General features: G+C 41.6%; 1 protein-coding gene across 5 annotated transcripts in view; it reads right to left on the bottom strand.

The window, feature by feature from the left end:
• ADAM22 (ADAM metallopeptidase domain 22) overlaps positions 1-15,713 on the bottom strand; it is a 135,308-nt gene that overhangs the window by 63,795 nt on the left and 55,800 nt on the right. For all 5 annotated transcript variants that reach the window (XM_075048766.1, XM_075048747.1, XM_075048748.1 and 2 more), the window contains one exon: positions 10,002-10,068. In XM_075048766.1, the coding sequence (XP_074904867.1) occupies positions 10,002-10,068 (67 nt within the window). The remainder of the gene's footprint in view (positions 1-10,001; positions 10,069-15,713) is intronic.

Here is a 15,713-nt window from a genome sequence, read left to right as displayed (position 1 = left end):
GCTTTAAAACTGAACCTGGCCAGTAGAGTCTGGGACAAAATTAGGCTAAATATCATCTCCTATGAGACAAGGTCAGCCCAGTGACAATGCCTGTGACACAGGCCTGTGACATACACATCCACATACTCATGCTATAACCAAAGGCAGTCTAATGCTACAGCAGAAAGAAGTTCAACATTTTTGCCTCCACAAGGCGCACAGCCACTGTTCATGCTGTGGTTAGCACAACACAAGGCAAATATTCTGCCAGTGCTCGTGGCACGCAGTTGTCCATTTCCTTAGTTCAGTAAGTTATCCTTCCTTCATGAAACCTCTTAGCCTTACCAGTGACTTCCAAGAGCAATACAGAATATACAGATGTTTAATAGGAAGTCTATTGATCTGGGAAGCTAAAAATCTGATTAAAGAAAACAACAAAAAAAAGCATCAGAATGACCCCAACAGGGTCAATTAAAACAAATGAATCATTATGATAGTTTATGACTTAATCTTCATCTTGATGCTTAAATTGGATCATTACAGCAAAATCCTGAAGTAGGGGTATCTTGCCCTATGAATTGCTGCAGCTCCTCGCCAACCAGAATGCAACCCTTTTTGCCCATGTCAGTCCGAGCTTCCCTGCAGCCTGTCTGGGTAGGTAGCGTGGCAAAGATACTAAAAATGAGAAGGCAGAGGTGTTAGGAATGCAAGTAAAATCTGTCCCCATTTCTATCCTTTAAGATAGTTTGTCTCTGCCCGGAGAGGCACCAGCTGCTGAGTAAACACAAAAGAGATGAAAAACACATTAACCAATACTCACAATGAAGGGGGGAAATAAGCAAAGCAAAAGAACAGCCATGACAGTCAGTGATGGCAGCAGTTCACTTTTCTCTGCAGTCTCAGTGAAACAAGCATCTGCTGACCATACACCGACAGTGTTTGTTATTCACCTCAGAGACACTATGAGCTTCCCAGGGGAGGAAAATTAAGGATGCACATTCATCTGCTTTCAAATAAGACCCTACATCAGATCTTCAAGTAAGCAGTTTTCTGCAATTAGGGGAGGTGCTGGCCATTAAAACTCATGCTGCACTCAGGCACTGACCCTAAAATTAATAACTTCCTTCTTCCAGCAGCTACATATTCCCATTTTAATGCTCATTAATCCAAAGGAAAGGAGATTGCTGGTCTAGTTCAGTTCCTAGTAACACAGCTCCCTCTTTCCTTGCAGCAGAAAGCTCCCAAAAGGCCAGCTAACGACTACACCACCATTCTGTGAAGTGCCAGATAACGATTAGCTTTTTAAAGAGCTACCCATTGTGGGGTCACTAGTTTTAAAACTGCTTCCTTAGTAATCACTTAGATCTATTTACAAATTACTGATGCTTGCACAAGTTTTGACCCAGTGATAACTAAGACTGGATGAGAAAGAGCAACAGGAGAAGAAAATGCACACCCTCTCAGTGCCTTCTACTTACGAATGGGTTTCTATTTGTAAATAGAAAAGTCAAAATGGCACTTTGACCTGTGTAACTGCATGGAGAGAAAACATCTTGTAATTGACATGTGCTTCAGCAAAGCCAGGGGCCTGGCTGGCATGACTGTGCTGTCCTGCAGCACAGCCCTGGGGTCAGCCCTTACACAGCTCAGTAACAACTCCAGGGACCCCTGGCATCACCTCTTTGCAGAGTAGGTCTCTGAACTTAGCTACGGTGTACTGCAGAATCCTGAAAGCCAACTGTTTTGAAAATGTGAATGGTGCCTTCCCTTTGTAGGAGGACAGCTATCACATGTACTCATATAACTCACAGCCAACATGCTGTAGTGACATTAGGTTATAACACTATTTAAGATTTTGAAATCAGAAATACGGATTCCAAAATTAGGATAAAGCATCACCACTTCTAAGGCTTCTCCACAAAATGCCAATGTTTAAAGACCGCTGGAAGCACTCTTAAAAAACAGAAGACACACATGTATGTGACAGAATCCTGCACATAGGCGACTCGCTCCAACTGCCATTGGTGACTCATGGTAGGTGATTTCAGCAGATGGCATGTGCTATCAGCCCAGCTTTCTGGTTTGGAGGCCAAATGAGGACTGTGTTTACTGCCCAGTAGCTACGAGAGAAGATGCTCCATGAACGTAGCTGCAGGGCATGGACAAAGAGCTCATGCCAGCACAACGCCATCTGGTCTGCGAGCTGCCTTGGCATCTGCTTGGGAAACAGCCTCTTGACTTCCCTTGCCTTACCTTGGTGTTAGAGAAAATTATTTTAATTATCAGCTGCCAGATAAAGATGAGGCAGAGGAGAACAGGGTTGGTTACCTCTTCCTGCCTACTCTGTTGTCTTTAAGTCGGCTCTTGTAGCAGTGCCTAGTGTCTCCAAGTCATGGCATACAAGACATTTTAATGACAGTCATTTTGCCCGGTTCCTGTATGCCTGTACATAGGAAAAAGGGAGCAAACATTTTAAGGGACTATATGAAAATTCTTCATAATCTACCCATACTGATCTGTCACATCAGTTCATCAGCCTATCCCGAGTCTGAAGACAAGTTATAAGCACATGATGTACAGGATTAATATAAACACAACACAGAAGATGAGATGTTGGCACGCACCTACATGGATACCAATCAGTCAGAAGAAGATATAGTTCTGAGTAAAATAGAAAAAAATACTAATTAGATTTCCTTATTGGCTCATTATTTCTGAAAGATGGAAACTTCTCTTTAAGTGATAATTCAGAGCTTGAGACTGTGTCTAGAAACATTAACCTACTGTATATAATACAGTCCTAGTTCAGTATCCACAGGGAACAACAGATGCGTCTAGGCAAAGCTACTTACAGAAGTCAAGATCAAGTAAAGATGTCAAGCTAAAGCACACTGAAGTCTTGCACGGAAGCACTCTTTCAGAAGTACAGCAGCTTCAGTTTGCTTAGCTTAATTCCCCCTCAAAGGGATTAAGTTAAACCCCAAAAGATACTTTTATTTTTTAATAAGAGCATCTACAAATGGATTTAATGTTCTTTAATGTTATAGTAGTAGTTAATTTCTCTTAGCTATACTCAGTCCTTGCATGGTCTGAATTTACAGAACACTTGGTTGATGCCACTCTCTGCCTATGCATGCTGTGTGTTGTAGCTCATGGAAAATAACTCATGAGGTGCACAAAGTCTGGCAGGAGTTTTCTACAAATTCAATCACTGGACTGCTGCCTTCCCTCTGGGGCATGTGAAAATCGCAGCAGAGAGTACTCGAGGTGACTCCTGATGGTCACAAAGTCACCCAACTTCTCACTTCAGCAGAACCAGGACTTCATCACTGGGGCCCACATCTGCAATGGAATGTATGTTTTAAGCTCTCGATGGCTTCCACTTTCTGACAAATTTTTTTCCCCTCCAGGACTAGCTAAAACCACTGGATTTATTTTTTTATGTCACAAAGAAAAGGAAGACAAGATAATTAAACCTGCAAGATCCTACATGAGTCATGATCTGAGATTCATTCTAGTGTAGTATATTCAAAAACATGGCCTGGGAAGGACTCCTAATACTCAAAGCTGCCACTTTTAATTTCCTCCTCCTCAGTAGCAGGATGTATGTAGAAAGTAAGCTAGTAAGAGCAGGGAGATAAACAGATATAAAAAAATGTTAATGCCAATATACATTAAAAGTGCCAGCCTGCAGGACCATTAGGTCAGGCAAATGCATTATATACAATGGCTGATTATCTTGCCCTGGTACCCCACAGAGGATACTACATTTTACTAAACCCCGAAGAATTACCTTCATAATTCAAACAACGCTAAAACAGAAAAGTGATTTATTTCTCAATGCCTATCGACCCACTGCAGCAGCATGACACTGCTGAAAAAAAAACATGTCCAGAGTAACTGAAAACACACAGAAATGTAAAAATTTTGTCAACTCGTCATCAGGGCACATACAGTAACATTAATTCTAGCCAAAATTTACAAGAAGTAATTTGACGAGTATACCCTGGGACCACAGTTCCCTTTGTGATGGCAGCATCCTGTAAGGTAAGAACTGTACAGGCATTCCCTGCTCCACTACTACACTCTGATCTTTTCCTTCTTGTGGAACTTTCCATTTATGAACTCCCATTGTACAGCAAAAATGCCTATAATTAGTCTCTAAGTGAAAGAAGTTGCCATTTGTTCTATCCGATTTCATCCCATTTTTATTCACTACATTGGTCAAAGACAGCCAGTCCTCTATCTGATCCTTCTGTGCACTGTAATGCTTCTCAGTTTTGTACTGCTAGCAAATTTCATTAATATACAGAAAATTTTTTTTTCCTAAGTCATTAATGAAAATAGTTGATGAGAGCAGTCTGAAGATCAACCTTGTAGGAATCCCCTGCTAAACTGTGTCAGACTCAGACTCCCTGTCAGCTCTTCTTTGGCTAGTTTATTGCTATCACTAAAAAGTAGATTATGGCCTAGATTTATTAATAATTTGCCATGAGAAAAGCAGAGCTCTGTTGAGGGAGTAGGTGAGAGGAGATCTGACGACATTAGGGAACCCTTATTCAAAATAGTCTCTCAAACAAGCGAGCGAGTGATTCTTCTGGTACTAACAGCTTCTCTAGTCTCCGGACACAGCCGAAAAAGCCCTGCCAGAAATAGGCATATAAAATTCATGCATTTTTTATGATTTGTTCCTTTTCAGTTTCTTTTCTCCCCCAGGGGCTCATCACCAGGTTGTGCAAGCTCCAGGTACATGCACACACAGCTCCCCACCAGCCCCAGGCTCCAGCCTCCCACAGCAGAGTCTCCCTGCACTCCCCTCCCATCCCAGCCAAACTGGCGCTCTGGTTTTCAAGAAGAAAATTTAATCCCTCACAGGAAAGCCTGTTTAGCATACAGGCTTTTCTGGCAAGTTGAAACACCTTCCTCTTTGGTTACAAAATGGTGAGTTATCAAAAGCTGAAAAGAAATTATGAGATTCTGCTACAGAGGTCGGACAGTAGATGCCCTTAAAACTGGAAAATGCTGGTGGAAGCACCTAGCTGTAAGACTGGAAACATACCAGCCAATGATAAAAATGACCTGCTCGCTGGCTTGGTGTTTATCCTGGCTGCACTGCAAATTATTGTAGCCTGTTTGTACCTGTGGCAATACAGCAAAATGTTGGAATGCTATTTAGCATAAGATCTCATCAAACACAGGCACTAAGATGTGACATACACAGGCTTTGCCCTCAGTCAAGGGACTGTACCTTAACTCCTCCTTGAGCACACCAGATTTGAAGGAGGGAGTTTAACAGAAAAAGCAATATCCATCATGTCAAAGGTCCCCAGCACTCTCCAGCCTTTCAAGATTTTAATATTTTTCTCCCTTTTATATTACTTTCCTAAAAAAAGGGCATTCAAAGAGCCCTTCAAATACACATCATGGCACACACAAGCCAAGACTTTAATCACAGCAAGGCAATGAAGAACAACAGTTTTTCCTTTCTTGTGCACAGCCATTAAAATAGCTGTAAGCTACAGTAACAGGCAGTTTACGCACACTACTAGCCAAACAACGCACATAACAAAAGGAAATGATTACTGTTTTTGCAAACTAAGGGCTCTGCTTTGCTGTGCAGCATTAAAATGCATTTGCCCCACAAACCTCATTCCCCAAACTGCAAGGACGGCACCTCTGCTAGAGCCACTGCAGAGCATGAGGCCACACTGGGGCACCCCAGCTCTAGAGGACAGCCACAGGCAGGTTGAAGGGCACGGCCCTGCCCGCGCTCGCTGCTCCACAGGCAGCGGCTGAGCACCACAGGGGCCAGCAATATGGCTCAGCACAGCCGGGGACACAAAGCCACAGGCAATCTTAAGCCACAAGGCAAGTTTGGCCAAAGCTTCTCCATCAACACTACAATGAAGAAAAACAGTACCTAGCGTTTAATATTACTCCATTTATGTTGTTCTATGTTATCATGATTATGAACACAATGTGAAGTAGAAGCAAAAAGCAACGTTCTTTCATGCTGTGAGCACTCTTAGTGTAATCTTGTGCCCATAATACACAAACTGTGTTTACACCAACACACTTAACAATTTTAGGACTGCCTATGAAATATAGTTCCTTCTAGTTAAATTTAAACATGCCATCAAAAATTCATGGCATGTATCTACCACAACTCTACCTGTGCATGTTCTCTAACTGGGATCTGAAATATTTTCATTGCTTGATTTTTTTCAGAAAGCAATTTTCTAACAACTCGTAGAATCGTCCAATTCTATGTTTTGGGGGAATACAGGCAGAAATATTTATTTCTACACTCTCCAAAGAGGAAAACAGAAACATTTTATAAGAGAAAATGTCACTGAATAGGTATCAGTTGTTCCTTCTGAAGGAGAAAAATCCAGCAATGTGAATTACTCAGCACTATAGCTGATTTTTGCCTTTCATCTCACTGACAGCATCAGTGACAGAATGATAACCCAAAAAAGAGAGATAAAAGCACACAGAGGTATACTGCAGCAACATTAAGCATACACAGTTGAGTATTTATGTGCTGTGAGCACAGGACGATCTGGACTGACACAATCGGGAAAAGGCAATGCATGAAGGATTTTTCTCTTTCTTATTGATTATTCTCTTTGCTACCAGAGGGAATTTAGGCCAATACTGCTGCTTCCCTAGCAGTTAGAGACATGATCTAAAGTAAAGGAGGGTGCGTGGGGGAAACACTGAAATAATTCAAAGATCTTCCTCCTTTTGTTTTTCTTAAGCACTGCACATTGCTGCTGGTTTATTAAGAATGTCTTAGGTGCTGCCTAACTGCCAAATCAACAAGAGTATCTCACAGAGAAGTCTCTCTTCTGCAGCAGCTAAATGCTGGCACCGTGCAAAATCATGTGTAACAAGTTCCACCTTCACAAAGGTCTAATGTATTAATGAATTATGCAGCAATCGAATGTAATTCAACTTTCTCTTACAATAAAAAGGTGTGTTAAACTGGGGACACTCCTCCCTATAAAAATCCCTTTGCTCCTTCAAAGTGGCATTTGTAATGATGTGAATGCTTCTCCCTTTCCCTGCCCCCGTCTGCTCTCTGAAGCATCCTAAGTAAAGGCAGAAGATCCATATGTATTTTACAGCACAGGAAGTTTTACGGAGGGGGGGGGAGTGGAGAGGGGGAGGAGTGGCAAAAGTAGTTATGAACTCCACATAGCGTATGAGCCCAGGCAGGCATCTGCTTCCCGGACACATTCATGCCTGTAACATTCCCAAACTACTGAGTGTACGTACAGCTGCCTTCCCACAGTGATTCAAAGCTCCTGTCTTCTCCCATATTGCTGATGGCACAACAGCAGCACTGATGATATGCCTGTTTGTGCAGTATTCCTGCACTGAGAAATGCAAGGGGGAAATATATATGTATTTTAAAATACACCTCTCCTTACATCACTAAGAAGGCCAAGAACAGAGGAGGTCCTTTTGCTGTATAAACAGGCTTGCTGAAAGCCTGCAGCTGGCAGTGGATGACAGACAGACTTTTTCTTTCTGTCACTGTTTCTCTACCAAAGCAGCGAGAGAGATGTTGCCAGACTGCCTCTGTTTCTGCCTACAGTCAAAGACAAATTGCACAGAGGTGGGTAAAGAGCAGCTTGTCGAAGCAACTGCTAGAAACCTGGCTCCTCTCTGAAATACCTCTTCTCCTGCTTAAGAAGATGCTGCATAGCAGAGTGCATATTTTGTGATTTATTTATGTTGCACCCTTTTGCTAGCTATTTTTAAATAAGTATCTAAGCAATCTGCACAATCCCTAAAATCTAGTATAATAATTATGTTTTACCTGGTACATATTAGAAGTACCAATTTAAAGGTAGTTCTACCAGTTACAGTAAACAGTTTCCACAGAAACTGAAGGTACTAAATCACCATCATGAAAAATTCTTGTATTTGGAGTAAGATTGGCAAAATATTTCATGTAAAACCAGAGTTCGGTTTCTCAAATGCAAAATTGATACCACTGGGCTTTTCAGAAATTGTTCGACGGATGAACAGGACTCTTCAGAGCACTTAGAGACACTCTGAAAAATACTAGCAGGTCAGAGGGAACCACATTTATTTTTAAACAACTACTGGGTGCTGAAATTAGCCTCACTCAGTGTCTGGCATAAAAATGTACTCGGCAGCCTGTGCTCTTCCAAAAATCTTTTGATATCTGAACTTTTCTGAAAATGTGCCCATGACTGTGGCCAACAGGCTCTTCCGAACATTTTGTCACAGCAGCTGCTTCCCTCTCCTCCAATCCCAGACACTTGGTTGCAAAAAAATGAGCAAAAAATATACGTCCCCCTTCCTGGCACACTTCCATAGGACTGCTGCCTGCCGAACTCCCGGAGCAGTGAGTGAGGAAGGGGCAGAAGACCCTCCCAGCAGCCCCAGGGACCACCCTTGCCAGTATAATGAAGTGCAGAGGGGGAAACACACCACCTGGGCAGCAATACACCTCCTTTGCACAGCAAGGTCCAACCCAGCGACACTTTCACCCCCAATTCAGTCCATCTCCAGCACCAAGGTCAATGGCAACAATGCCAGTTCTCTCCTTAAAGCAAGTTTGAGAGTACTAAGTAAGGCAGTGATAGCCATCCCTGAAGTACACCACGACCCTGCACGGCAGCTAACTGAAGGGAAACAGTCTCTGGGACCCTGGAGACTGGGAGATCTTCTGCCCAGAAAACATTTTATGACCCTTCCTTTGAAAGGCCCAATCCTCCTGTATCTTCCCCATGCAATTAAGCAGTACTTACATGAGAAGAACCACTGATTTCAAACATTTCCTTGCTTGATTAAGGTTTACTCATCAGAAATAGATTTGTCCTAATTCAGTGATGGGACTTGGATAGACTAACTTAGCTAACTTGCATATATACCTTGACACAGACAAATGGATTGTTTTGTTCTTATTAGTATCAGCTATTATCTTTATTTCTGCTTTGACTCATATTCTGAATCTGAGTCAAGACTTCTTGACTGCAGATCACGGCTGACTGAGAAATTAGTCTTTACAATTTAATGGAACACGTATGTGTTTGCCTCAGTTTGATAATGTGTGCAGACTATTATCAGAGAATAAAAAGAAAACATATTTCAAGCTTGCAAATGCTAGAAAAGGATAAACCAAAGGAAACATGTATCTTCAGCTACTTGGTAGCTAAAGGATTGCTTTGTCCATTTCCACTTGTGCTTTCACATTGCAGAGGTTAAATAATTTGTTTCAGGATATTCAGGTGATTTAGTGAAAGACTTTTGGGGTCTTTTTAAATTAATGTAAATGTTGAACAAAATTTGACCTGATGGGCAAATTTAAAGATCTTCCATTATGCACAGCACATATTACATTCACGCACATTTTACATAATCTACAGTAATTTATACTAGGCTTATACACAATATTGTCCTAATAAACAGAAGGTCCTCAAGGAAATTCTCCCATGTCATATGCGGAAAAAAAACCCAACCCACTCCTGCAAAGGCAATGGAACATTTCACAGAAGACAACTCAAGAAACAGGATCTTGTAGCCGTCATGCCAACAAACATCCAGAGAAAGAAACCCACAATTTGAGATGGTGACTAGATATTTGGAAAAATACAATAAATCTTGCTATTCTCATAAAGAAGCTCATTAAAAACAACAAACTTGGGGTTTAGTACAATGAGGAAATGCTAGCTACCAAACCAAAAAGATTTTCTTGAATAGGCATCAGAAGTAAATTATATTTACTACTAAAAAGAACTACCATGTATACATTTTTCATGGATACCATTTCAATATAAACATTAATGTACTAAATTTGCCAATAAATTTTATTTGTCATATTTTAAAAGCTGAAAAGTTAGAAGACATGAAACATGCTTGCCTCAGAAGGGTAAAACAAGTCACCTGAAAAATCAGATATCTCTCAAGAAAATAGGTGAGTTTGCATTAATATCAGTAACAAAGCAAATTAAAAAAGCAAAGCATAAAAAGGAAATTCTTACTTTAACTTCCACTGTCTTCCCACCTTGCTCGATATGCCTCTCAAGATATTCAGAAGACAGCAGGTCACTGAAAGAAAAAGAAAAGAGAACCATAAGCCTTGTGCATGTGTTCTTGCACTCCCTCTCAGCAAGCACTGATTAAAAATTAACATTTGAAAAGGGCAAGACCTGCAGGATACTTTTCCTAAAATGTTCATAAAAATCACTGAAACAACCACCTTCAATGGAGTTACACAGTGCATGGGATACATTGATTTTTGATACCAGAAGGCGGGACAAGGAAAACTGAGGGGGCACTTCTTCACAGAAGATTCAAAACCAGCCACTGATAATGATTTTAATTCAAGAGACTTTTCTATTTGCTGCTAAAAGAGAACAGTAAGGAAGTTAGGTGAACTTTAAAAAAAAAAAAAAAGCAGCAGGATGAGAAACCAGTTGCAGTCATTCCTGCAGCAGGCTATATCTGAGGGAAAATGGCAGCTGCGTCCAGCAGACTCCCAAGGACACAACGGCACAATAATGAAATGACCTTGTAAATTCAGTATGATGAGCTCAGGCTCACTCTAAATAGGTAGGCAAAGCCAGCAGCCGCAGGAGCTGCACCACACCGTAGGGTCACGGCCAATTCCACCCGGTGTAGGTGCTAAGGCAGGCAGCGGGTGCCATGCTGTCCTCAGGCCCCAGGGCAGGCCTCCATCAGGGCCCATCCCTCACGCCCGCTCCACCCGGGAGCCCAGCAGCTTTAGCAATGTCAGTGGAAAATGCTCTGGGCAACAGCAAACTCAGACTCAAAAGTACACAAGGCTTTGCAACAAACGCTGAAGAGAAAAAACAATTAGACCCGAGGCAAATGTATGTAAGTTAAATGCACGCTGTTATTTACCAAGACACTTTGTGCTGAACCAATCAGATCCTCGTAAGCTATTTTCTAGGCAAGGAAATTACATCAGAAATTTCACTAAACATTTTCAAAGATCACAAAATTTTAACCTAGATGAAATCTGTATAAAGATTTGATATTGTCCCACTTAAGAGATGATTAAACTGGAAAATATGAAGAACTGGTAAAGAAAACATGACAACAGGCACGCTGACTGACATGACAGCAAACAACCACAAGCCTTCTCAGCAGAAGAGGCAAAATTTAATGTTTCTCTTTCAAGCAGTGAAATACCTAGGCTAGGGGTGAGCTGACATGCTGTGGGAGGGGAAGGACAGCAGAGCGGTGCCCAGGGCAGCAGCCACTTGGCTTCCCAGAGCTTCACCCTGGCTAAACAGGCAGCAGGGCCATGGACTTTTTTGCTCACATAGGCACTGGTGACTGCCGAGAGCAAGCCCCGAGCAGGATGAGGTTGGTTCGTATGGGTCACTCCATATCAGCCCTACAAACTGCCAGCTTGATATTTGCATTAATAACCCAGGCACAAAAACCAGGAGCGCTCTAACGAAATATGCTGATAATGCTAAGTTGGAAAGCATGGGGAATAAAGAAGAATATTGAAAAAACTCCCACAGGAAAGAGCTGGATGATCTTCAGGACTAGATATTAGAAACAGGATCAAATTCAATTGTACAAACAGCAAATTTATGCACTTAAGGGCTGGAGGGAATTTGTATTATGTTGTTTTGGAGGGCCTGGTTTATAAGGAAGTGAGACATGACTGCACTTGTTTCTGGCAAAATGATTTGCCAGATCAATAGACTGTCTTCCTGAAAAACACAACTGTTATCCCAGAATACATGAAAGAAGATGTATTTCCAGTCAAACTGAGGTAAGATTAATACTACTGTCCAAAGCAGACCTCTTTTCAAATACTGCAGACAGATACTGGACAGCTTTGCTTAGAAAGTCCAATTACCCAGAAGCACAGAGAGGCTCCTGAGATAACCAGGGAATGCAAAGCTCCTGAAGTCTAGCAAAAAAAAAAAAAAAAAAGAGTTGTGAGTGGATCTGAATGCACCAGGGTTTATACACCAAGATGTAAAGGTAGGCAATTAGGCTATAGAAAATGCTGGCACAACCTCAGATGTAGATGGACTGTCAATGAGTAAATGGAAACTGGAAGTTAAAAAGAAGACTTTATATCTGAGTGCAAGCGACAGAGGCAACAAAAAGAGGGATGCTAATAAATTTCTGAATGGGAGCATCCATGGGACAACTGTTCATGGAGGTGGGGTCCCCTCAGTCACAGTGAGTTCACAGCTGGGTGCTGCTGAAAGCAGGAAGTCTCAATGCCCCCTCAGCAGCAAGCATTGAACCTATCTTGTGTCAGCAAGAGCACTCATCAAAATATTCTCGGTCTCAGAACTAACGCTCATCAAAATACTCTTGGCGTCAGTACTGGCACTCGTCAAAGTACACTTAGGAGGATTCAACAAACCATGGTTTTGCTGCATTAAGTAATTTAAGTCCCTTGTGAAGAGGTACGATGAGCCCCAGAGCTAACACAGGGAAGGGAAAATACCTCAGCAGCTGTAAAAAGGGAAGGAAGAAAGGGCAAGCATCTCCTTCAGCCACTGCAGAACTGGCATAAGCAGCTGCCCCCAGATTCATGCTCTAGGATGCCCTTAATTCTGGTCAGGCCCATATACCTATATTGATGCTTTGCACAGCAGCCTGCAAGTGACCCATTATTGAGGAGGACCTAAAAGAGATGCTGTTGTTTGAGTTACTGATTACAATCCTCTAATTCCTCTTAGAAGGATTTAGGATACTCATCCACCTGGGGGAAGCTCAAAGACTTCTATAAGGTCTGTATGCCTTTTCCAGATTTAGAAATTTAGACAGATGCTCTCTTAAAATGCACTTAGTTTAGCTTGCTTAAGTTAGATACATGGTCTCTCAGCATTCACTACACTTTCTTTCCAGCAAAAGTCTGTGCTTCCACAGGTTTACTAAAGCTACCACTATAGCTTAGGGATCTACTTGTACTCTAAGCTATTTCTGGGGGAATCAGTTAAACTAAGACCATCCTCCTTATCTGATGGCCACAAAGGGATTTGTGCCAAGAAAGATGCAAGAGATTATAAAATGTAAAATATTAAAGTATACAGTACAAAAGACAGAGATCAAACAGAATGACTTGACTCAGAGGGAGTTTAAAGTTGTGTTTGGAGGGATGACAAGGAGAAGCACAGGGTCTTTGCATGTGGGTCTGACAAAATTATCGCTTTTTAAAAGATACTGCTGTTAATGTTTTTATGTTCTGGAAGATCATATGTTATGTTCTCAAAGATCTGGAAATTGTGTCTGGCATAAGACAACAAAGAGATTGATCATCCTCTGCCTTATACAATGCAAGAAGTAGGAGGTAACAGAAGAGGGCAGTAAGCTCAAAACCAATGAAAAGAGACCTTTTCTGGCACAGCCCCTGGTTATAATGTGGAACCTCTTGCCGCAGGAAAGCATGGATAGTGGAGCTCTGTACTGGTTTTCAAGCTGGGAACAGACAAGTTAATGGACATAACTGAGGGCTGCCAAACACACAGAAGTCATACCTGACTCAGAAATTCTTGGAGTCCTGGAAAAGGACTCTGGGGAAGCCTCATATGCGCTTGTTCTGCTCTTCTGCTCCTCCCTCAGCATCTGCCTTGGGCCACTGGGACAGGACAGTTGGCCGAGAACCCCTCTGACCTGACCTGGGCCGCTCTGCCTGCACCCTGGCAGGGCCCTGTTTCTCCCAGGGGTTATGTAGGGTCTGCTGGCATCCAGCTCCAGGGTTGCTGGGGGCCAGTCCGCTGCTCTCCTCCCACCCACCACCCCTCTGATGGACAGACCCACGTTGTTCAAGTTGTATTGACTTTCAAAGTAGGCCAAGAGAATGATTCCTAAACAGGTCCATCCATTTCATCCTCCTGCTTGGTTGCTACTTTCAGGACAAAAGGGCTGGAAATGGCTGGGGAGCCGCTGGCATACCGCCGCCTCTCAAGGTCTGTCACAGGCGTCTCGGTTCCTGAAATGAGCCTGGCTGGAAGGGAAACACCATGGGGCCACCAGCCTGCACAGCTCCTGGGGACTGAGCCGAGAGCTCACAAATAGATGACAGGTCTGAAATTTAAAGACATTTTTAAAGCCTACCTTAAGTAACGTGGCAAGCAGGTTATGTCTGGGAATATTTTATCAGTAGAAAAACCCACAAATTACGCCATGTTATGCTTTATCATTATTATTATTGTTATGACTCACTGCACAGAAAATATCATAAAAAACACAACACTCTTGCAGATCCAATAATGCAATCAGTGCTATTACAAACTAAGCTACAACCTAACAGTTATACACAGTCTTAGAAACTTATGCCAAAAGATACACTTCTCTCATAAAATCACATCATAGGTGGACTAATGTTTTGTCTTCAGTAACAGTGAGAAACATAACTGTGTAATTTTAATAAAAGCCATTACTTTAAAACCAACTAAAAGCTATAGTGAAACACTTGTGAAACACGATGAAAATTGCTTAAGCAACATAAGACATTGAGCAATCAGCGTTAAAATAATATGTATTTCAACATAAATCATACAAGTCTTTCCTATGGCGGAGATGAAATAGGAATAATTTAGCTTGCCTGCCAATCTATCCTAAAAGCCATCTTTTTCAGTTTAACTAGTAGTTTGGGTATTAATTATAAAGAAGATCGGGGGGGGGGGGGGGGGGGGGAACAGATTGTGGGGAAAAAAAAATCTTTGAAACGTGAGGGATGTAGAAAATTACAGTGGAAAAAAATCTACACTATAAAAGACAATACTACAGAGCGAGATTTTCAGAAACATGCGCTGAGGCGTTGATACAAATTCTTTGAAAAGGCATGGCAAAAACCTGCATATGTTAAGACCCAAAAATAAAACATTTCACAGGAAAGAATCACATGTGATCTGTGGCTTTTACAAGGAAACACCAGTTATGCTAATAATAGCAGTTCTGTTTTCAGAGGTGTTACTTTAAAAATGTACACAAATGAAGTAGCGTAATTTTGTTTACAGCAACATCATTTTCTGGAGCATTATCTTAAGTCACAAACATATGAGCCCATCACATACAGACCCAATAGCATAAGGGCCAGAACAAAAAAAATGAGCAAGATCCTCTCTGCTCTTCCAAATCTCACAAATAGTCACAACAATAGTACACAGGAGTAGGGGTCTGGGGGATTCTTCTTACAGAAGAGGGCCCCAACTAAGGAAATTATCCTTATCCAAGATCATGCATGTATACCTTGAATTAACTGTTGCATTTGCATATGAGGTTTACGAAACCAAAGCTGGGATTTAGAACCAAGGAAAACAGATGAGCTTTGGAAATAGATGGGTCCTCCAGCAAAAGAGGCTGCTCCAGGAAAGCAAAAAGAGGGGAAAAAATGAGATGGCAAGAGAAAAGAGGACAGAACAGGCCAAGTGTTTAAAGAAACAAACAGAAAAAAACAGGTGATTATAAAGCACTTTGACTTGAAAGACGAAAAAGAGGCTATTAAAGATTTTTGAAAAGGGAACAGGTTTGCATTTGAATATGAAGTGGATAACAAACTGGGAATTATCCCTGGAAATTAAATAGAAACTTTCATTTTCAAGAAGAGAAGGAAAATGCCCATCACCAGCTTCTGAACTAAAATTAACTTTCCAGATTTAAGAGACTGTAAAGATGGAATATCTAAAAGTTATGGAAGGAAAAGAGCAGAAATGATAGGGACCTCTTTAGAGGCCATAGGAAGAATT

Source organism: Buteo buteo, chromosome 2 (assembly GCF_964188355.1).
Source record: "Buteo buteo chromosome 2, bButBut1.hap1.1, whole genome shotgun sequence".
NCBI lineage: Eukaryota > Metazoa > Chordata > Aves > Accipitriformes > Accipitridae > Buteo > Buteo buteo.
This window is presented reverse-complemented; position numbering and strand designations above follow the sequence as displayed.